The 25,024-nt window shown below is 40.0% G+C and overlaps 1 protein-coding gene across 1 annotated transcript in view; it reads right to left on the bottom strand.

Annotated features, from left to right (window-relative positions):
* Nucleotides 1-25,024, bottom strand: part of arhgdig (Rho GDP dissociation inhibitor (GDI) gamma) — a 47,512-nt gene that overhangs the window by 8,707 nt on the left and 13,781 nt on the right. The window contains exon 3 of the mRNA XM_048552380.2: nucleotides 18,591-18,674. Coding sequence (XP_048408337.1) covers nucleotides 18,591-18,674 — 84 coding nt within the window. The remainder of the gene's footprint in view (nucleotides 1-18,590; nucleotides 18,675-25,024) is intronic.

Genomic DNA, 25,024 nt, shown 5'->3' with positions numbered 1-25,024 from the left:
TGGCCCATATCACTCTCAGCCCTTCCTATTCATTTGCCCAATCAGACACCATTCAAATATTGTAATTGTACCAGCCTCCACCACTTCCTCTGGCTGCTCATTCCATACATGCACCACCATCTATGTGAACAAGTTGGCCTTAGGTCTCTCATAAATCTTTCCCCCCTCATCTGAAACCAATGCCCTCTAGTTTTGTACTCCCCTACTCTGGAGAAAAGACATTGACTATTCACCCTATCCATGCCCGTCATGATTTTATAAACCTTTATGAGGTTGCCCCTCAGCCTCTGACATTCCAGGGAATATAGTCCCAGCCCATTCAGCCTCTCCCCATAGTTCAAACCCAAGACTCTCACAATATCCTTGTAAAACTTTTCTGAACTTTTTCAAGTTTCACAACATCTTTCCTAAAGCAAGGAGACCAGAATTGAATGCAGTATTCCAAAAGTGGCCTAACAAATGTCCTGTACAGCCACAACCTGACTTCCCAACTCTTATACTCAATGCATTGGCCAATAACAGCAAGGGTACTAAACAACTTTTTCACTATCCTGTTTATCTGCGACTTCACTTTCAAGAAACTATAAACTTGCATTTCAAGGTCTCTTTGCTTGGAAATACTCCCTAGGACCCTTTCATTAAGTGGACAAGTCCTGCCCTGATTCGCCGTACCAAAATGTAGCACCTCACATTTATCTAGATTAAACACCATCTGTCATTCCTTGGCCCTTCGAACGTTCTGATTAAGGTTTCATACTCTGAGGCAACCTTCTTCACTGTCCACTACCTCATCTTTTTTGGTGTCATCTGCAAACTCACTAGCCATACCTCCTATACTCACATCCAAATCATTTGTATAAGTGACAAAAAACAGTGGACCCAGCACCAATCCTTGCAGCACCCCACTGGTCACAGGTCTCCAGTCTGAAAAGCAACACTATCAACTGGTATATTATTTAAGTGGCGAACCCTTTAAACATTGAAAAAGCAATGCCTCCAGCCTGGGTCTGAGTTGAGAAATATCCATTTTAGCTTTATTAGTTGCTATTTAGTGACATAGCCTTAATTGCGATCCTTATAGCATTATAACTGCTTGATTGCTTTCCACAGCCTTTTGTTTTTACTAGGGAGGGATTGGCCACTCAGAGATATCATTACCGGATTAGTTGTTTTTGATGTGGGGTTATGAATACAAATGTTTTATCTTATTATGGATTAATTACTTGAGGGGGTTTAAATGAGCTTACATGAATAAGTGATTTTTGAATAGTCTGTAATAGATATTCAGAACTTCATTTAATCTCATCTCAGTTTGGATCCTTAGTTCCTGATGGATACTCAATGAGTTGGCATGGATGGTTTAAAGGAAAAGGGTGGTGATTGGGGAGCACAAGTTGGCACTAAGTTAACATGAAGTCATAAGGGGCCATGGGTGGATGAGAGATCATGAGTCAACATCAGTTGAAATATAAGGGCGCAGGGAGTGGATGGGTCGTGTGAAGGATTGTGAGAGTTTATGTCTGGACAGCAACACCCTAATGTTTAAGAAAATACTGGGAGAAGGTTCCAGAGAACCAAGGCTGGCCTTTCAAATAATCTGACTCAGCATTCATCTGGAACCATCCTCAAATAACACCTGGAGGTACTCCATTCGACAATTTCCCTAAGAAAGAAGATTGAGTAACATTTTCCTGAGGCACTTGCTGAAAACATACAGAATTTTCTGGCTCTGTGTACCTGCTTCAGGAGGGACTATCCAGGCCTGTACCTCTGAGAAGCCCACAATCATATCTGCTTTGCTAATCACTCTCTCAATACTTCCAGCAACGGGCATAGATTGATGCATCTCCAGGTCCCTCTGTCCCTAAAAATCTCTTTGGAGTTTGCCTGCGATAGGGTGTTGCCTTTCCCGGTCCCTTCTGGCAAAATGCACCACCTCATATTTCTATGTGTTAAATTACTAGTCTGTCCATTATGCTCACTCATCTTTGACGATTGCAATAAATTTGTATCATCATTACTCTTTGCCACTCCTCCAGATTCGGTATCATTAACTATGTTGAAACATTACTCTATATTCCAATATCCAAGTCACTAATATACATCACCATTGCATCAAAATATATCAACATTCTCTTGGGGAACAACACTGTCTACCTTCTTCCACTCTGAAAAATGACTATTTACCATGACTTGCTGTTTTCTATCTTTTAACTCAATATTTTATCTAAACTGACATTGACCCTTTTCCATGAGTCACAATTATATTAACCAGTCTTTTATGTAGTACTTTATCAAGTGCTTTCTTAAAACTCAAATAAACAACATCAATTGTTTCATTACTTCATTGTCACTTCATGAAATCAATTTTGTCTTACTTTATCAGCTCAACCTCCTCCATTACAGGAAAAGAACAATACTGTGGATGCTGGAGATTGGAAGCATAATAGTGAAATGGGTTACGTTGAGATTTACGGCAAAATTGGTCCTCTCCATCTAGAGAGGTCCATCTTGATGTTGGCAGCATGTCGCTCCATTTTTTATGCTTTTTACAACAAGTATGAATTTCTCACCAGCTAGCAGCGAGACGCAGTTAAGGGCAATTGTTGTTTGTTAACCACTCTGTGGATGGGACAATGAACCTTATTAATATTCAGCTTCCAATTATCAAACAAGCTCAAAATTGAGCAAACTCGACAAGAAAGCCTTAGTGGGTACCTTGTGCATTCAGCTTGTCACTTGATCTGAATGAACTCCACGGTGAATAGAAGATACAAATATCTCAGGGTACGCTCCATGGGCACCTGCCAAATGCACCCCAAATCCATAGCCATTGGCATCCAACATATTCCAGCCAGTCAGCATCTTCATGGTACATACACGTACAGGATGCTTCAGCAGTTCAGTGCTGCAGCAGCTAGAACTAGGACATTCCACTAATCAGCTGAGACGGCCAAGGCCTGACTGGCAACTTTCAACCAAGCTGAAATGGTTTTGTGCCATGGCCGGCACTGCTGTTCCCAGAGGAAGAGGAAGACCGTCTCGCAACCAACCATTTAGCAGAACCCCAAATCTCCAGGCCTGCACTGCAGGAAGCCAATTTCCCACTGTCTGCCTTGCCTGTGCAAATGTCAGAGGTTACATATGCACAGTATTTGTCTGGGCGCACATCTTTTTAAAGATGGCATGGGCGCTAGAATTGCTGGCAATTCTAGGATATCCACTATTCATTAGTTATCTTGGGAATGACATGTGGTAACATGGGACTGGAATCAGACATGAGGAGCACCATTACGGTCAGTCGTTATGAGGCAAATTTGGCGAGATACAGGAAGAAAATGCAGACAGCTTTAAGCCAAAATCCCTCCAAAAAACTTGTAATTGAGACTCAGCCCAAAAGATGCAGTATTTAGTCCGTTGACTCTGTTTCCCTCAACTTCAATGAGTAATCAATACTGGATAAATTTTTAATCTTCAAACTGAGGTTGATAGGTGCTTGTCAATCAGAGCTATCTAAGAATGAGGAATAAAAAAAGGGATATGGAGTTAGATTATAGATTAGCCACTCTTGTGATACTACTTTAAAAGGGCCATGCAAATGAGAAAATAATGAAGATACATAAAATACACCTTTGTCAGTACAGCTTACAGCATATTGTGTGATCAATGTAGCTGTACTTTCCTATAACAGTAGTTGCTGAGCAATCCTATATCTGATCTTCAAATAACCAAAGTCCTTGTCCATCTACCAGTTCTGGTATGTGGGTGGTAGATTTGTATAAGTAAACACAAAACCTCAACAGTCATGATCTCATTCAATGATAGAACAGGCTTGTGAGGTTTAGTGGCTTACACCTGCATACACATTCCTTTTCCAATGTAAACCTGGTAATTATTATTTTAAGATTTATGGTGTAAAAAAGTTGAATGGATAAACAAAATTAGACATGTTTGGTTATAATAATTCTAAATTGGAAGGAGTGAAAAGCATAGATAAATAAATGGATGCTTCCAGATAAGGAGTTATCTTGCTTCCAAAGTTTTATTAAATTTCAAAAGAACTGAAACCTGCACACAAAAAACATTGAACCAAGATAACAAAGTGTGGAGCTGGATGAACACAGCAGGCCAAGCAGCATCTCAGGAGCACAAAAGCTGACGTTTCGGGCCTAGACCCTTCATCAGAGAGGGGGTTGGGGTGAGGGTTCTGAAATAAATAGGGAGAGAGGGGGAGGCGGACCGAAGATGGATAGAGGAGAAGATAGGTGGCGAGGAGATTATAGGTGGGGAGGTAGGGAGGGGATAGGTCAGTCTGGGGAGGACGGACAGGTCAAGGAGGCGGGATGAGGTTAGTAGGTGGGAAATGGAGGTGCAGCTTGAGGTGGAAGGAGGGGATAGGTGAGAGGAAGAACAGGTTAGGCAGGCAGGGACGAGCTGGGCTGGCTTTGGGATGCAGTCGGGGAGGGGGAGATTTTGAAGCTTGTGAAATCCACATTGATACCATTGGGCTGCATGGCTCCCAAGCGGAATATGAGTTGCTGTTCCTGCAACCTTCGGGTGGCATCATCGTGGCACTGCCAGAGGCCCATAGTAGACATGTCGTCTAAAGAATGGGAGGGGGAGTTAAAATGGTTCGCAACTGGGAGGTGTAGTTGTTTATTGCAAACCGAGCGGAGGTGTTCTGCAAAGCGGTCCCCAAGCCTCTGCTTGGTTTCCCCAATGTAGAGAATGCCACACTGGGTACAGTGAATACAGTATATCACATTGGCAGATGTGTTTTGAACCAGTATGGTTTCCTTTTGAAAAGATCTGTGGTATTGAGAGTCATAATTCTGGATGTGAGTTTGCTCGCTGAGCTGGAAGGCTAGTTTTCAGACGTTTCGTCACCATTCTAGGTAACATCATCAGTGAGCCTCCGACGAAGCGCTGGTGTTATGTCCCACTTTTTATTTATCTGGTTAGGTTTCCTTGGGTTAGAATAGACCCATATAGAAATAGAAAGTGGGACATAACACCAGCGCTTCGTCGGAGGCTCACTGATGATGTTACCTAGAATGGTGACGAAACGTCTGAAAACTAACCTTCCAGCTCAGTGAGCAAACTCACATCCAGAACCTCAACCTGAGCTACAAATCTTCTCAAAACTCGCTAGAGTCATAATTCTGTGGCACCGTCTATATTGTGATAATCAGTTCATTTATCTCTCCCTCACGCACATCCGTATAAGATGCACCATACCAGGTCATGCTGTGCTTTTCCACTAAACAGAAGTGCCACATCGATGAGTTAGTATTAAACTGTAATGTATACTTACAAGAACAATTCTCTTCCAGTCCTTTTAAAGCTAGGCAGCACTGTTTCCATCCCATTGCTGAGCTGTTTGGTAACCTCTCGCTTCCTGTGTCAGCTATTAATCAGTTCTTAAATAAAAATGAAAAATACCAAAAATACACAGCAGTGTCTGCAAAGTGAGAAGCAGAGTTAAAGTTTCAGGTCAACTACTTTTAACAAATTCAGAGTCTGAAAAGTTAACTCTGTTTCTCCCTCCCAAACCTGCTGAGCATTTCCAGTACTTTTCATTTTTATTTCAGATTTCCAGTAACCTTAATATTTTGCTTTTGTATTAACCAGCTTTTTAACCTTCGAGCTTTGATTGCAGCATGTGCCTTATCCACTGAACCCTGGTCTTCTGCTTTAGACCTCACTCCTTCCCAACCTCATCTCCCTCACCTCCCAGAATTCAGCTTGGTTTTTGCCAAAAAGTTCTTCATTTCTCAGCCATCCTCTCTACTGCTTCCCGTTGCTGAGCTAGAGATGCAAAATGGAGAAAGTAGTGGTTTTAGGGCAAGGAAGTAAATACTTCCCTAAACAGAACAGGACAAGAGATAGAGAAACAATGTAGAGACATAGGAATAAATGTTTAGAAAGCAGGGGAAGGGAAATCAGTAACTCGAAATGACAGCTATTGATAAAAACAGAGAATGTATCTTCCATCAAAACAGGCAACAGTCATGCAAAGAGTTGTAAGACCTTGGGTAGCAATAGGTTGAAAATAAATATTTTGTCAATGCACAGAGAAATAAAAACTACTTGAGAGGCAGTTCAAAGCTTAATCCATTTTAGTGCAGAATATTTAATACAGTGACGTTATATTCCGTTCATTTTTGACAAAAGCCAAAATAAAACCTGACAGCTAGATTTGGCTGAGTTCAACACTGAACGGGATAAATATTAAAACAGTTATGTATTCAGTTAATAAAACAACAACGATTATATCGAATCAGTTAGATTTGCAGGAAGACATGTTTTTATTACCAACAATTGATTCTCTGAACTGTACAATTGAAGCTTTTCATTTTTAGAGAGATTAAATGCAAGCAGCTCCCTTGACAGCACCAACCTCATTTTAGACAGACATACTTCCTAAATAGATCACTAAAATGACAAAGTATATACCAGATTCACTAAATGTATAAACAGGAGACACTATCTGACACAATGGATTACACTTTTGCACTTCTTTCTTTGGGACCTTGTTTGAATGTACCGCGAGATGTCAGTTAGCTGGTCAACCCTGACCATTTAAAATGCAATTTCTTAACTAAGGCAGACATCAGAAAAATGACTCACTTTGGTTTGGACAATCACAGCAGTTATTAACAATTATATGAACATGTTAACCTGGAATATTTGGTCAGTATAGTTTTTAGGCATTGGAATTTAGAAAACTTGGGCAGGGCTCTCCCATGGGTAATTAACCTGATAATTATTTGGAAATTAGAAAATCCACTTGCCATTAGCAATGTAAGAAATAGGAGTGGGGTAGGCCATTCAGCCCTTTGTGTCTACTCTCCCATTTGTTAAGATTGTCAGTGATCCTATATTTCAATACCATTTTCCTACATCATCCCTGTGCTCCCTGATGCTTTCAATATGTAGAAGCTTATCAATCACAGTCTTGAACATAGCAATTAAACCTCCATTGTTCTCTGGGGCAGAGAATTCCTAGGATTGTCCAGCCTCAGACTGAAGGTACTTCTCCTCATGTCAGTCCAAAATTGCCTGCCCCTTACTCTGAGGCTGTGTCTCCTGGTTCTACACTACTTCATCACAGCCCCTTCTTTCCCCCACCGAACCCACCCCAAACAACCACCAGTCCTATCCCCCAACAACTAGCCCCTCTTTTCAAAATGCTAGTGGAGACATCCTTCCTACATCTACTCCGCCATCCCTGTAAGAATTTTCGACATTTGAATGAGATTGTTTCTCCTTCTTCTAACCTACAGAAAACATAGGCCGAAGTATGTTTAAACTTTCCTTAGAGAATGATCTTGCCATCCCAAGAATCAATCTGGTGAATTTTCATTGCATTCCCTCAAGGGAAAGTATATCTGACCTTGGATAAGGAGGCCAAACAAAACAGTATTCAAAGTGTGGCATCACCCACTCTGTATATAATTGTAGCAGAACATTTTTTATACTAATTCTTTAATCCACTTTTATTAAGGGCCATAATCACATCAATGTGAAAAACAGAATAGCCCAGAAAAAGCAATAGAAAAATCATGTATATATCTTGAATAGAATGTGAGATACATTTTCCCTTAAATGATGTGACTATTACTTCAGCCTTCTCCTGAGTCTCTACTAATTTACATGAAAATACTGGGAGGCAGTTGCAGTGGATGTTAATCTGATGCAAGAAACAAACCAAATTCCCTAATGCCTAAACTGTAGATTAAATTCAACATGTGCATCATGGTAGAACTGTTCTTTACACATTAAAATTGATCTAAGACTTCATATATCAGACATTCCACAATTGGGCAAATGTCTGTGTAGAGTTTGCACATTCTCCCCGTGTCTGCATGGGTTTCCTCCAGGCACTCCGGTTTCCTCCCATAGTCCAAAGATGTGCAGGCTAGGTGGATTGGTGATGCTAAATTGCCCACAGTGTTCAGGGATATGTAGATTAGGTGGGTTATTGGTGGATGGTTCTAGGTGGGATGCTTTGAGAGGCGATGTGAACTTGTTGGGCCAAACAATCTGTTTCCACACTGTCGGGCTTCTATGATACAAAGTATTCCAAATTTGTACAATTACATTTCTAAAACTTAAGGGAGAAAATGTTGATGAGGGATATTTTAAAGTAAAGGGTTTTGAATCATGATCTGCTATATACCTATTCCTGTTGAGACAGGACCTCCTCAACTCTATGATTTGCATGCCCAGTGCAGCGCAACTGATCCTACCAGCTAGCTGCACACATAATAAGGGGCAGGCAGCCTGCGTGCGCTACAGCTAGCCTCCAACACTGAAAGGCAGTCAGTCCCTCTTGAATGGAAATTGCACTGAACCAAAGGAGCCTGCTGCTGGCTGTAAGTGCTGCAAAGGGAGGGAAATGGAGGGCCAGTGAAAATAACAGTCCCTGCAGTTCACTGGTATGGTCATAGAGGTTTTGGTCAAGAAGGTGAATATGATGATGGATACCATGTTTCTGTCAGGGACTATGGGGTGCCCAGAATGCCTTCACGGGCCATCTATCAAAGGGTGCAGGAACAGATGGCCAGTGAGGTCAACTTTAGATATCTGCCACCAACAACATGGAAGCTGTATCAGAAGATGTCTCATGAGTTCACGCAGATCATCAAGGTCAGTGAATATATTGGAACACAGCATCCCATACCTACCTCACCATCACATCTCACACTGTCACATTTTCGTCACTCATCCAGCAGCACTCTCTGGCAATCAGCATTCGCACAAAACATTCGATAATCTCTTCGGCCTTGAAGCTGCTCGACCTTGCCCTGAAGCAAACCAGGTACCTCACAGCCACATCACCTTCCTCAGCACCTGCCTACCAGTCACGATTGGGCATACAGCAGTTCTTCCGCCGCCTTCACCTGTCCTTCCTCCCCGGACTGACCTATCCCCCCCCTACCTCCCCACCTATACTCTCCTCTCCACCGATCTTCTCCTCTATCCATCTCCGGTCCTCCTCCCCCTCTCTCCCTATTTATTCCAGTTCCCTCCCCCCCATCCCCCTCTCTGATGAAGGGTCTAGAGCTGAAACATCAGCTTTTGTGCTCCTGAGATGCTGCTGGGCCTGCTGTGTTCATCCAGCTCCACACTTTGTTATCTTGGATTCTCCAGCATCAGCAGTTCCCATTATTTCCGATATTCCACCTCGGCCACACATGATACTAATCTGATTTCTTGTTCTCTCCACATATTAAGCTATGGCAGGCATATCACCGGAACACAATGTACCACAATCACCAACGTACAGAAGTTTGCTGCTGATGTTTTTTGTGGGATTTTAACAAAAGGGTATTTGTTGCTCTTTGTGCTTCAGAAGTGTACTATTATGGAGAGTCACGATCAAGAGAATTTGTCCTATGGAAACTGGAGTTTGAGCAGAGGATTTTTCTCAACCTGCCTGAAGAGGTCCAGGTTGCCTCCTGCCTGCTTCCTACTCTTTCTTCTCCCAAGGTAACTGCTGGATTCCTGGAGGCAAACAGCAAACCACCATGAAACAGGACACTAACTCAAGAACAAACTGAATGGCTTCCTTAAGTGACCCACGTATCAGAAACTTTGCTTCCAGGGATCTGTTTCACGCTGTCTCTGTATCTTATTTTACATCATCATATTGTATTGTGGTATTTTGAAAAACAATTTCTATTTTATATATATAGTGTTCATTTAAAGCTGCCATTAAGAAAAACACCATTCGATACAGCTGCAGTTGAGGCATGGAAAAACCCTTTGAGTAAAGACAGCCATTGTTGTGGCTCACACACTTTCTATATTCTGGTTTGCCAATAGCTATCCCTAAGTCTTAAGAATCTTATAGTTGCATGGTGAATGTAAGTCATTTGACTTTTCTCCCAAACAGTCATTTTCTGGTAGAAAACATATCAGTAAAGACATCAAGACAATGTGACTGTCAACATCTAAGCTTCTGCGAGGATAGTGGGCATTCACCAATAACCTGTACTATGAATGGCTGCAGACCACATGGTTAATTAATTAAATGGTAGCGCTTGAGGTCCTGTACCTCTGCTGGTATACAAGGAGGACTGTAGAATCATATATGTATTGTTGATGATGATCTACACCATTGGGTTTCCAGTATCCTGACAAACAAATGTCCTTTCATCCTGCTTCTCTCTGCTGAGGTAGATATACTTATGATACAGATGACCTCAGTCACCTCCCAAATTCATTAAATGATGGTAAACTGGCATATTCTACATATGTTGCAGCTATTGTCTGGAAGGATGGATTTGCATGCAAGTTTCTAGGTTGTGTAACACAGTTCTGTTGGAAGTCATGAACATTCTGTCACTGCAGGTGCTGCTCCCAGGTTAGGTGGAAGCTTTCAAAAAGTTCATGCTGGATGTAATTCTCTCAGATTTTCCTGCCTATTTCCTGATCATGTAGCAGACCCAAAAGCACAATGATCGCTACACCGGGCAGAGATGGGACAGCAGATCATCTGATCTTTCCAAATTCATGCAGCATCTACGCACAAAGCCTCCAAAACCAAACCATTGCATTTGCACAAATGTTGTCAATATGAAAGAAGTAAATCAAAAGCACCTCAACAATGGGATTGTTTTTGTTGCTAAACATTTGTTTTGTTGAGAGTATCAGTACATGCATTTATTGGACCTGTGCAGTTTGAGTTTATGAATTATGTTCTAAACATGAGACACACAGGAAATGGCCAGCAGGTTGACCCAGTCCACTATATTGTTTCAGAGCTTCCATTATCCTGGGACTCCAGCATCACTGTCTAAATTCTATAAAAAGGCAAGCAAGATCAGCTTCAAACCAGTTTTGATTCCCTGTATATATATCTACTCAATTTGTCTGACTGTCCCACTTTTAGCACATTAAAAAGCTGAATTTTGTGATTAGTTTCTTTGCTGTTATTTTTATTCATTGTTCTTCCCTTCAATTTTCTCGCTCTGGTGAAAATATTTTCTTGTACTGCAAAAATACAATTTTTATTTCACCTGTGTTGCAACCAGATGAGATGGGGTCGTGGCTCATCTGTTTTTCTTTCAATCCCCTTTCAGTCAGTTTCAATAAATATCTTGATTGTGTTTTCCTTTTGAACATATAGCTATCACATTTCAAATAAATTTTGTTAACCAGAGCAAAAATTAAGAATGTCAAATTCCAAAGTTTTCTCAAGTGAAAGAAAGTGGAGGTTTATTACTCAAAACAAAATATGACAATGCTCTTACACAGATAAAGGGAAGTGAGGAGAAGTAACTGGTACAGATAGGAAGGGAAAGTTTTTTGGAGTATTTCAGTGGAAAGAGTGAGACTGAGTCCCAGTGATTGAGCTGTTCTGGTATTTGCTCCTGAGGGGTGAGGCTTATATCCTTGACAATTCAGTGAAGGATTGCTGTTTCAAGTTGCTTTGGCAGTGAGCAATTTTTGACCTTTAAGTTGAGAGAATCTCTTTTCTTCTGAAAATATATTTTATTCATAAATTTGTAAAAATGCATTTCAATTTAAATTTTAATATAACTTGTAATATAATTCAACATGCATCTTCCACTCATTATGATCATTTTAGACTTAATACTTTCAAACACATTCCACTCCAGGAACACAGCACCAAGGACAAAAATGTTTCAGATTAGAAGTTACAGAAACTCCAATAGATATAGAATTATTCTCTACACATCATGCTCCACTCTGTGATGCTTCAATGCATTTTCAATGCTCTTGCTTCTTTGTAAGGCTTGAGGTTGAGAGTGAGAGAGAGATTCTTCCAGTTCTTGCTCATAAATCCATTTTTCCATGTCTCTGCTGCTCAGAAGCAATTGTTGATAAATGTCCATTCATGTATCGCTGAGACTGCTTATTATTTTCCCAAGCTCAGCAGACAACCTTTCATCTCAACGTGGATTGATGTGGCATATCATAGTACAGAGACAAGGTAAGACAGGACAATAGTAATATGGGAAGTGATGATCACAGAATTGTAGGAAGGGATAGAGAGAAAACATTCTTAGGAATCCACCGGCAGTCAAGACTAGATATTACAATGGTAACAAAAAGACAAAACTGCATATTAATGGATGCAGCATTCATTATGAAGTAAATGAATTGATTGAATACATTGAAATAGATAAATATGATAGACATGGGGTTGCACGATAATGAGGATTGAGTCCTGAATATTGAGAGACTTATGGCACTCAAGAAGAACAGAAAACTAGGTAAAATGGAGAGGGAGTGCTGTTAATCAAGCATGACCTTATTGCAATAGCTGGAGATGACTTTGGTTCAGTAGATCAGGAGGTAGAATCAGTTCAGGTGGAGATAAGAAAAATTGGAAGGAAAGAACTCATTAATGGGATTGGTCTACAGGCCCTAATGACAACCACAATAGGGAACAATATATAACACAAGGTATCGGGTACTTGTGGTAGAGGAACAGCAGTAATCGTACGTAACTTCAGATATAAACTAGGACAAGGAGACTGGCAGTAGTCACTTGGATGATGAGTTCATAGAATGCATTCAAGGTAGTTTTTTAGATCAGTGCATTGTGGAACAGATCAGAGAGCAGGTTACATCAGATTTGCTATTGCCTAATGTTGTGACCATTTGGGAAAGTGCATTGAATCTCAAGCACCACCATACCTGGGGTCACCACAAAATTAATGTTTTAATTGAAATTCACAATGTTCCTGATTTTTATGCCTATTGGAATCAAATTAGCAGAAAATTCCAACCAGGTTCCTGCATTTAACAAGAACTACTATTCATTACAAAAATTAAATTCTAATCACAAGTAAACACTCATGGACGATCAACATATGACAGTCCTAGATAAAATTTGAATCATATAGACAGGCATAGAAAATTGGTTTTATGGGTGGAGAAAAAAAAGGGTACCACAGTTCAATTGCACGAATCCCCACTGTTCATCCTTTCGTATACTAGGACTTTCTATTGTTCAATCTCCTTTCTCCAAATTCTTACACTTCTTCTCAGAACACACAGGATAGTTGGTACAGTAACTACAAAGTCTCTTAGTTACAGGTTAATTGCAACAGCACTGGGTAAAGAAAATAAATGGTTTTCTTCATAGAGTCATGCAGCACTGAAACAGGCCCTTCAGTCCAACCAATCCATGCCAAACATAATCCCAAACTAAACTAGATGCACCTGCCTGTTCCTGGCCCATATCCCTCCAAACCTTTCCTATTCATGTCCATATCTAAGTGTCTTTTAAATGTTGTAACTGAACCTTCATCCACCACATCCTCAGGAAATTCATTCTATATGCGAATCACCCTCTGCATAAAAATTTTTTCAGTTATTTTTATTGCAGAGAGGGACACACTTACAAACTGCTATTCCAGTAGCCTGAAGGTTCTTCTCTGTATCATTCACACTCACAAGCTTTACAACTATCCAGTAACCAATCAAAGAGCTGTTGCCGAGCAGATAATCTTTGGCATCCAGGATTAGTCACAATTGTACAAAACTTATCACTACCTGTTACCAACCAAATCCCACCCTGGACACACATCCTGGTGCCATTCCACCTATAGACATCCTTCCCCCATGGTTTGAATAAAGCAGCAAAGTAAACACCACACACAAGAAGCTTCAGTGATTTGTTTTCAGAAGTGCAGTAATAAGTCCACTTGGTCTTAACCTAGCCTATTTTAGTCCAAAATTGAAAAAACAGAAAAAAAGATACTTTCTTTACAAATAATGTGACAGAATTAATCATTGGTCTCTGAGTAATGGCATTCTTACACTGCAGCAATCACACTATGATTAAATTTTACATTCCATTTGAAAGGGAGAAGATTGGGTCTAAGACTGTTATATTAAACTTAAATAAGGGTAACTGAGTGAGCATGAAAGCTGAGCTAACTGAAATATACTGGCTGTGGAAAGGACGTTTCCAATTATGGATCAGTCCAGGTTTAGGGGCACTGTTTTAAAATTATAGAATGGCCTTTTAGGGCAGCATTCAAGAGAATTTATTCCTTTCAGAGGACTGTGTTACAGTCAGTCTCAGAAGGAGGCGGAGATGGAGCCATTAATTTTTTTTAAGGTAGGGTAAGTAGAATTTTATTAGACAAGGAAATCAAAAGTTATTGAGGATAGATGGGAATATAGAATTTGAAATACAACAGATCAGCCACGATCTTGCTGAATAGCCAAGCAGGCTTGAAGTGGTTGTTTGCCTATTTCTGTTGCTATTCCATCTGTTTGCACAGATGTAATGTTTAACCTCCAGAAAGCTGTAATTCAGCCATGAGATACAGGGTGAAGTTTCAGTGCCCTTTCAGAACAATGTTCATTTCAGCTCATACCAAACTTTGTTTACTGATTGGTTGGATCAACTTTTCCAGGTAGCTGTTTTAGGTCAGCATTTGAACTTTAGAAATCCATTTTTAGTGTACAAAAGTCCCCAGTTTTAAAGTCAAATAAAGGAATTTCAATATTCATTGGTCATTCTCACTAGAATCCACACTTGATTCTTGATCTCCCCAGTTTTAAACTATATTATTCAGAGGGACAAGAAAATAAGCCAAAACAGTTTAAGACTCTATCTCAACTTACTCTCTTTCACACTTTGCTTCACTTAAAATAAATATATAGTAATACAATTTTATTCTATAACAACAATGCACATTTTCTGATTAAAAGTATTCATAGTAATACATATGATCTCTTCCCTCAGTTACATTTTGAATAAATTCATTCATGGGATGTGGGTGTCACTTGCTAGCCCAGCATTTATTTACCTGACCTTAATTACCTAGGGGGGCAGTTTAGAATCAACCACATTGCTGTCGGTCTGGAGTCACAAGTAGACCAGATAAGTATAGCAGATTTCCTTCCAGAAAGAACATTTGAGAACCAGATTTTTTTTTCCAGTTATTGGCTCTTTTAGTAGAAATACATATTTATCTTTTTTCTTCACCGACACTGACAAAACTGCTGTTTATTTGCACAGTTTTCTGGCTAATCTACAAATATACTGGGGTCTGACTATTCACCGTTCCCCTAAATCAATGTTCGTCTATCTGAAAACTTTCTGAACTTGGTCAAGTACAACAACATGCAATTTCGAGCCCGGTCCTGGAGCAGAGGTGTGAGAGATAGTCAACAGCCACAACTATGGACAAACCTAACTCCATCAAAACAAGGCAAGAATACATTTTGATTTGCAATGAGTACACACACAAGCATTAACAGGATTTAGTGTTGTCCCTCCTCTATTGCATTAATGTAAATCAGAAGCAGAGATATTTTGCACACCTACCAGACAGGATATTTCCAGATTATGTACAATAGTAATTGATTTGCCACAAATCCATTTTAAAATGATCAATTAGTGACCTATGGAAAACAGTACATTCTCTGAAATGGTCATTGCAGGAAGACAGTTTAGATAAAGCTGAACTTCTAACAACTCAGATGACTTTTTCTTATAATGATCTCCTTCAGCTTTGTGCTTGCTCTTGTCAGATACCAAACAAGAAAATAAGCAATTACTGGAAACCATCAATCACAGCAACATCAGCTGCCAAATCCAATGAAACATAAATTCATTGTACTTCTAGATTCATTTCATTGCCATTTAGTCTGACAGTTCCAGTTCCATGCACAGATTACATGATCTTTCTTTCAACTCATGAGCTCTTGTTAATTTTGCTAGCCACTAAGAAAGTTCCAAGTCAGAGATTGTAAAAAATGACAGAACTTTTATTTAACTGGTGTTATGCACAACCATGAGGACCGTGCAAAGTCCTTTATTAATTACTTCTGAAGTGCAATTACTGTTGCTGGACAGATAACAACTGATTTCCACACAGCCAGTAATGTGGTAATGATCAGGCAATCTGTTTCAGTGATAGTAGGAACTGCAGATGCTGGAGAATCTGAGATAACACGATTTAAGCTAGATGAACACAATAGGCCAAGCAGCATCAGAGAAGCAGGAAAGCTGACGTTTTGGGCCTAGACCCTTCTTCAGAAATGAAGAATTTCTGCTGTGTTCATCCAGTGATCTGTTTCAGTGATGTTGTTTCTGGGATAAATTTTCACTGGGTGGCTTGAGAGAACTTCCTGCTTGTCGTAAATATAATATCAGGTGATTTTTAAATCCTTCAAGGAGCTGGATGAGGGTCAATTTAAAGGCTCATTTGAATAACGATGCACTGCAGCTTCAATCTAGATTTTGTGCTCAAGCTTCTGAATTGTCCCTTGCTTAAAGTATGGAATTTTCTTACAGTAACAGCCTATTTCCCAATGAGAACATCCAGTAATCAATTTAAATACAACACTTTAGATGTTTAGAAGAGTGAAGGAGCACAGAGTGATCCAAGGACAGAGAGGTTTTTGAACGAGTGCTGCATCAGGAAATTGCTGTTGGTGGGGTCCCTCTGGTAAGTATTTCTCAAGCAGTAATTCAGATTAACATTCAGGCTCCAGTTTAGAATTTGGAAAGGGCAAGCTGTTGAGAAACTGAATTGGTGGCAGTGATGGTTATCTGTCAAACAGCTTAAAGTGATTGCTTAAATAGATGCTAATTATTGTCACAGAAAACAGATTTAGCAGTTGCAGCTTGGGTGTGAGCCTCATGCTCTCTATAAAAGTAGACAGGTTTTATTATCACACAAGTGAGGAAGTAGAGTGACGGAGAAATAAAATACTTGTGAATGGAGTGCTAAGTCATGAATTTCTGTTCAGAGGCGGAAGGAGGAGCTGCTGTAGTTGTTGAGTGTACCTTTGTCTACAGGATTGGAGACTGCAACCTGCTATAACTTTAGCAAACTAAATTCATGACTAATTGAATAAATGAGGTTACAAAGAGATGGAACAGATGATAAAAACCAAAAGAATTGCAGATGCTGTAAATCAGGAACAAAAACAGAAGTTGCTGGAAAAGCGCAGCAGGTCTGGTAGCATCTGTGAAGAAAAAAATCAGTTATCGTTTCGGGTCTGGTGGCCATTCCTTAGCTCCAAGACCAAAACGTTAATTCTGATTTTTTTTTTTTTCTTCACAGGTGCTGCCAGATCATGGAAGTCATGATGGTGTGTTACGATTGCAACATGTAGAAAGACAACTTTATCTGCGGTAAACTTCTGCATTTTGAGCAACTTTTGCTGGATTGGATTTAAGTTGCAGTTATCATGGGGCATTAGTGAGGCAGAGAGTCACCTGAACACATTACTTCAGTTAAACTGTCCCACCCCTTAGATTAAGTGAAAAACTTTAAATTAGTTCAATGGTTGGGAATGACTGCAAGTCAGGCTGTTGTGGGGTTTCAGCACACAATGAATGAGGTGACTTAGCCCTTATCATTGACCGGCAGAGGTAAGGTACTTGCTGCTTGTGTAGGTGTAAACAAGAACTCCAGTATGAAAAAAACAAATTGCCCATGACACCATGCTGCAGTCTACCATTCCATTAGGAAGAATGAAAAGGAATGTGGTGGCAATAGGCAAAAGCATAGTTAGGGGGATAGGTTATGTTCGCTGCAACCACACCAAAAGTTCTGATGGTTGCATTGCCTGCTGATTCCCTAGAGCAGGATGAAGAACATCTCTTTGTGGCTGGAGCCAAACACAGATTTTTGAGGATCAGGATCCATCAGTCATGGTTCACATAGGAACAAACAACAAACTAGGAATCGTGTTCTGCCGAGCACGTTTGAGGACATAAGGTTCAAATTAAAGCACAGAACCTCAAAGGTGATAATCCTTGCATTGTTACCTGAATCATGCCCCAATTGGCACAGGATCCAACAAATCACAGAATTAAACATGTGGCTCAGAGAGTCATGTGAGAAAGAACGGTTTTGATTGATGGTCTTCAATTGAGACATGCAACATTTTGAAGGAGCTTGAAGATTAGTCACCAAGAGATTGTTTACTCCACTGGGAAATTCAGAATATGGGCACATAGCCTCAGGCAATCTTTTAAGAGGGAGCTGACGAGAATTTTTTTCATTCCTTCATTCAATGCGATCACGACTGATCTTCAACATCGACTGCACTTGCTTGACAATGCACCATAATCCCTTGAGTCCGTAAAAGACTAAAAAAATCTATTTATCCTAGCCTTAAATACATTAAAAGCTGGAGCAACCACAATCCTCTGGGGTAGAGAATTCCAAAGATTCATAATCCTTTGAGTGAAGAATATTTGATTTGATAGGCAAACATGTTTAGCTGTCTTCTTGGATTTTTTGTTGTTTTTGCAACCCAGTCATCCAGGCATTAAATTGGAGTATGTGATTTTCCTGAGCTACAAATTTCAAAAGTACCTTGAGCCATCGGGAAATTCAAGACGTCTTTTTGATGTTCAGGTTATAATTGTAATTGCAATGACTCAAAAGAATGAATACAAAGATTAACCTATATTTTAAAGAACATCTCGAACATTAACAATGGCCAATGAAGTACAGACAAGGGATATACAACATGCTGCTTTGTTATGAATTGATACTGTTTATGTCAACATTAAAAACAATGGCTCTCAGTGGAGGAGAAAGACCATAGCTTAAATAAAAAATTGTTACCTGTTAGATCCATGAAAATGGGCTCGGGTGCAGTCGCACAGACCAAAGTCAATCTTGTTACTTGAACATTGGGTGTTTTGGGATCTGCAAGATGTAAATATTCATCAGAACAGTTTTAAGTCAGTGGTTTTTACACACAGCTGATAATGCACAGTGTAATATTTTCAGCTTGCTTCATTCTTCAGTGAAACAACACTTGAGCAACAGCATCATCATATAAAAATAATTATTGCTGTTCTGACTAAACTCTCTCCTTGGACTGAAAATTAGGAAGAGTGCAGTGAAACTTTGGTGAAAATGCAAAATGAGTAAACTGGAGTCCCATTTTAAAATGATTTCCCTGAAAAGAAGATTAGTTGCAGTTACAGTGAGCTGACATTAACTAAATGCAACTCTCAGATTTTCATCCGTCCAATTTCACCTTGCATATAACTGTAGCTCAGATAAAATATCTTGATTTATTCTACTTTGCCTTGATCTTCAAGGTAAGAGGAAAACACCATGCTATTTCCCTCATTTTTCTCCTACATTCCAAACTATTGGTCTTATGCATCATCAGAGTTGCAACTCAAATGTATTAATGTGCATTCTCTATACTGGGCAAGTATGGTAGTTGTAAAGCTTATGAACAGTCTTACCAAGATTTCTTCATGTGTTCTTTCAATCAGATGTATTACAACTGCAGAAAATTAGTTTATACACTTACCTTCAGTTTTATTGATATTCTACCAAAGCAAAAGTAGTTAACTGGGAGACCCCACAAGAAGGTTCCCAACAGAACACCCTTCTACATTGTACTTTATGAATATTGCTAACCCACCTAAACTAACCACCTGTCCCAATGGCAGTTAGTTCATTGCAAAAAAAGTGCATACCATTGCAATTTTTATGTTACTGTCCAGGAAATATTTCATCCCCAATATGTTTGCATCCCATTCCGAAACTACCTTCAAACAAGTCCTTTAATCTGCTCAAAAGAGGCAACAGGTAGCTTGAAGCGAAAAGAAATCAGATGAGTTTGGGGAAAGGATGAAAACAGAAGCTAAGTGTTAACAAGACATGACTGTTGGAAAGTTTGGTTTTGTCCCACATTTCTGGAGATATTTAATGTGTACCATGCCTGGAGGCACAAGATCAGATACCTGACTAATTAAACACAATTTCTGTGGAGCTGTACATGTTTTCCGGGAAAGAACTCTTGGAAAGATGTTGTTAAAGTGTTGGTAAAGAGCTGGCAAAGTGTCCCCAGAAAGCTTCTCATTTTGTAATATCTCAGAAGCTCTCTTCAAACATTACAACTAATGAGCAGTGAAAGCTGAACATGACTGTAAGTGATTCTAGAAATCCTGAACAATGAATTCCTACTGGTCACTATTAAGAATTCTTCAAGAGGGAGAGTGACGTTGTTGTTTCTTATGCTTGGGGTACTGAATCTTAATAAGGGAAATTCCAGTGGTGTGCGGTTGACTTTGATGGACTGGAAAATGTAAAAGAAAGGAATGACAGGTGGATAGGCAATAGCAAACATTCAAAGAGTGAATGGGTGAGGTACAAGCATTATTTATTCCTATTTTTGGGAATTGTACAGAGAAAACAGTGGCCAAACCATGGCTTATGAGGGAAGTTAGAGGTAGTATTAGTTGCAAACAGAGGCATACAAATTGGCCAGAAAAATGACAATAGAACTGAGAATTGGGAGCAGTTTAGAAGTCAGAAAAGAAGAACTAAGGGATTGATAAAGAAGGGGAAATAGAGCATGATAGTAAGTTTGCAAGGAACACAAGAACTGACAGTAACAGTTTCTACAGGTATGTAAAGAGAAAAAAAATAGTAAAATCTAACATAAATCCTGGGGAATTCATTATTGGGGACAAAGAAATGGTTGATGAAATAAATTCATAGTTTGCTTCTATCTTCACAAAGTAGAACACAAGAAACATGCTGGAAATGATGGGTAACACATGACTCAGACAAAAGGAGGAACTGAAGCAAACCTGTATTAGTAGAGAAATGGCAATGGAGAAAGTGGGATTGAATGCTGATAAATAAATCCCCAGGACCTGATAATCTATTCCCAAGGAATTAGAAAGGGAAATCATGCTTGACGTATTTACTAGAATTCTTCAAGGATGTACCTAATGAAGTTAATCAAGAGGAGCCAGTGGATGTGCTTTATTTGGACCTTCAGAAGGCTTTCAATAAAGTCCCACATAAGAGATGAATGTGTAAAATTAAGACAGATGTGTTTCGAGGTAATGTATTGAGATGGTACAAAATTCATAGTAGACAGGAAACAAAGGGTAGGTATAAATGGGTCCTTTTCTGAATGGCAGGCAGTCATTAGCGAGCTATGACAGGCTCGGTACTGGGCACCAACTATTCACAATATAAGTTAATGATTTAGTGGAGGGAACTGAATGTAATATCTAAATATTTGTAGATGGCACAAATGTGTATAGAAGGGTGAGTTATGAAGAGAACATAGAGATGTTGCTGTGTTATTTTGGGCAGGCTAAGTGCATGGCAGAAGCAGTAATAATGTGGATAAATGTGAGGTTATCCACTTTGATTGCAAAAATGGGAAGACAAATTATTATTTGATGGCTGCAAATTGAGAGGGGTAATTTTTCAGTCAAATTTGGGTGTTTTCATGCACCATTCACTGAAAGTAAACATGCAGATGCAGCAGGCAGTAAAAAAGGTGAACTATATGCTGGCCTTCATTGCAAGAGGATTCAAGGACAGGTCCAAGAATGTCCTGCTGCAAGTTCTAGGATATCAGTACTGCAGGAATATCTTGTGCAGTTTTGCACGGGAACAGATCCTTCGGTTCAACTTGCCCATGCCGATCCGTCATCCCAATCTGACCTAGTCCCATTTGTCAGCATTTGGCCCATATCCCTCCGAACCTTTCAAATTTTTATATCCATCCAGATGCCTTTTAGATACTGTTATTATATCCACCTCCACCACTTCCAGCAGCTTTTTCCGTACGCACAGCACACTCTGCATGAAAACGTTACCCCTCAGTCATGCCTAACTATTCTGTCAGAACCCTTTGTAAAGGTAACTAGCAAGTTAGACAAAAGAAAGACAGTGGATATAATCCGTTTGGATTTCTGGAAGGCTGTTGACAAGGTGACACACAGGACGCTGCTAAAAAAGATAAGAGCTCATAGTGTTAGGGACAAGGTACTGGAATGGATTAAGGATTAACTGACTGGCATAACCCTCTCTGATGAAGGGTCTAGGCCCGAAACGTCAGCTTTTGTGCTCCTGAGATGCTGCTTGGCCTGCTGTGTTCATCCAGCCTCTCATTTTATTATCTTGGAGTAGGGATAAAGGTTTGTTTTTCAGGATGGCAGAATAGCAGAATTCCACAGGGGTTAGTGTTGAGACCACCATTATACAGTAACAATCTGAATGAAGGGACTGAGGGCATTGTTGTTAAATTTCTAGATGACACAAAGATTGGTGGAGGGGCAGGTAGTATTGAGGAAGTGGGGAGGCTATAGAAGGACTTGGACATGCTTGGAGAATGGGCAAAGAACAGGCAGATGGAATTCATCATGGGAAAGGGTGAGGTTATGCACTTTGGTAGGAAGAATAGAGGCTTGAACTATTTTCTAAATGAGGAAAGGCTTCAGAAATCTGCAAGCACAAAGGGATTTGGGAATCCTTGTTCAAGAATCTCTTAATGTTAACATTCAAGTTCACTTGACTGTTTAGAAGGCAAATGCAATGTTAGCATTCATTTCAAGTGGGCTAGAATACAAAAGCAGATTTATACTGCTAAGAGTCTGGTCAGAGTGGATTTGGAATATTGCAAGCAGTTTTGGGTCCTGTTTCTAAGGAACGATGTGCTGACATTGGAGGGGGTCATGAGAAAGGATGTTCTTACCATTGAGAGGATGCAGCAAAAGTTTACCAAATTGGTTCCTGGGATGGCAGGACTGACATGTCAGAAGAGATTGTGTTGATTAGGATTGTATTCACTAGAATTTAGAAGAATGATTGGGGATTGCATAGAAACCTATAGCATTCTAACAGGACTAGATAGGTTCGTTGCAGGAAGGATGTTTCCAATAATGAGGGAATCCAAAGCTAGGGTCATAGTTTAAGGATAAAGGGTAAAACTTGTAGGATTGAGATGAGGAGAAACTTCTTCATGCAGAAAGTAGGAAGCGTTTGGAATTCATTACCACAGATAACAGTTGAAGCCAAAACATTGCATTTTCAAGAAGGAGATAGATATAGTTCTTGTGGCTAAATGAGGGGTATAGAAGGAGGGCAGAATTAGGTTATTGAGCTCCATGATCAGCCATGACCATATTTATTGGCAGAGGGGCTCAAGGAGTCAAAGGACCGACTCCTGTTCCAATCTTCTACGTTTCTGTGAAAGGGTTGTTAATCAAAGTCGTAGATAACAGAACAATGTTCAGAATCTTGAATGAATGCTTACAGATGGTTTGACAATGCGAGTCTCGCTCTTTAGGATTACCATTCCTAATGCACGCTCCAAATCTTTAATCAAGTTGCCATCTTGAATTAAATTCAGGCTTTGCTGGCTTGGAGGCTCTTTCCAGTTAAAAATATTCAGGGATATTCATCCCCAAATTTACACAAATGTCAAGATTAGGAGAGTGCAAATCCAGCAGAGGTGGGAAAGCTATAAAAAGCAATGAAGGAACATGAAGAAAGAAATAAGAAGTACAAGAAGGAATCTTAAAAAGACAGATACCATCAAAAGTTAAAGCTATATATTGAGAAAGAATAATATATATTTGAAATATATTGAGAAGGAGAATGTAGACTATTAAAGATTGGTGCAGGTGAGACTATAATATGAAAGTTTTGTTACAGAAATACCTCCACCTGTTTTCACAGTGGAGGATTAGGACAAAGTAATCATGTTAGGATCCCAGCTGATAGTCATATTGGACTAATCAGATCTCAAAATGTAACCTGGCCTGGTACATCAAAACAAGCAACAAAAATGCTATATATGTATATAGGAAACAAAGAGGAAAATCTTAACAAAATAACAAAACAAAGTGCTGAATCTTCCCACATTTTAATCAAGTCATTTTTGTTGTATTTAATGCACTATTTCTCGGTGTGAAGCCTGGTCAGTGATCATCCAAAACACAACTCATTAACTACTTACCAGGCCCCTGTGGTTCCCCACCTGTCCAATTTTAGCCCAATTCTCCCGCTAAATGTAGCCGGAGGTGTTTGATGCTGCTGGGATATCCCAGCATCCCTGGTGCTGGTGTCATATTTAAAATGTTGGTATGCAGCTGGTTAAACATTGTCAGTCCAGACCTACCCTGCACAGTCCCTGTGAATTATCCTAGAGATAGCTGCTAGGTGTAAATTAGTGCCATATGTTAGATATCCTGGTGATAAAGCAGTGCAGAGAGAGGCTGACCTTTTCCATAGTGAAAGCCAGACACTGCCAATCTGAACTAAATTTACCACCTGGGTCAGTATGGTCTCAACTATCTGAAGAAACACTCACCAGTGGAGGAAAGAGGTCAATAATCTTCTTTGTTCTGCTGGCTAAGTGCTACTCCTTCTGCTACATCACACTTACCTTATCTTTGTTACTGCATCTTTTTCCCACCAAGTCATGCGACACCACTCTTAATATTGCCTGCAGTATCTTTCGTCACTCACTGACACTCTCCTCAACCTTGATACCACTAACCCTGCAGTGCCTCTGTGCTCACTCACCTAGGGCTGTTCATCCACCTTCCTCCAGCTGTGTCTGTGTTAACAGGTGTTCCAGCCTCTTTCATTTCTCTCATTTCAGGAGAAAACTGTCCATAATGGTGGTATAGGGGGCTAGTAGAGAGCCAGTATGGTAAAGGGGCAAGATATGTGACCCTTTGCCCCTTACAAGGAGAGACTTTGGCCCTAGAACATAAGACCGAGATTGGTCCCGTGGAGATGCAGGAACCTCTGTGACTCAGAAACCAAGAAAGAAGAATTGGTCATTGTCATTTTCTCATTGTGCCCCACCCCCCTACTGTGAATTTCCTGTTAACATGCTACAATGTTTAATCCTTGGTCATGGTGCTTTTGCTCTTTTGCAAGCAAGGTAGTTGTGGTCAAGTGGGCTTATTGCAAGACATCCCCTTGTCTACTTCTCAGGAAGACAGCAGGGAAGCCTTAGGGGAAGCACTGGCAAGGCTGCATTTGGCACCCCTCACCAGCTCAGCTGCTGAGACTTCAGTGGGTATCTTTTCTAGATTCGAGTCATGTGAATGTGCTAGTGCGCATTTCACTGCCACAACTCTGCTTTTGGTGCGTGAATAGTCCCAGGTCACTGGCACTCCGAAGACTGTAGCAGATGAAGCACCTGCTCAGTCATTGGTAGGGGATGTCTTCATGGTGTCAGTTTATCAAGGGCTTCATATGATTACACAATC

Source organism: Stegostoma tigrinum, chromosome 23 (assembly GCF_030684315.1).
Source record: "Stegostoma tigrinum isolate sSteTig4 chromosome 23, sSteTig4.hap1, whole genome shotgun sequence".
Lineage (NCBI taxonomy): Eukaryota > Metazoa > Chordata > Chondrichthyes > Orectolobiformes > Stegostomatidae > Stegostoma > Stegostoma tigrinum.
Note: the sequence above shows the minus strand (reverse complement) of the source record. Positions and strands in the feature narration are given on the sequence as shown.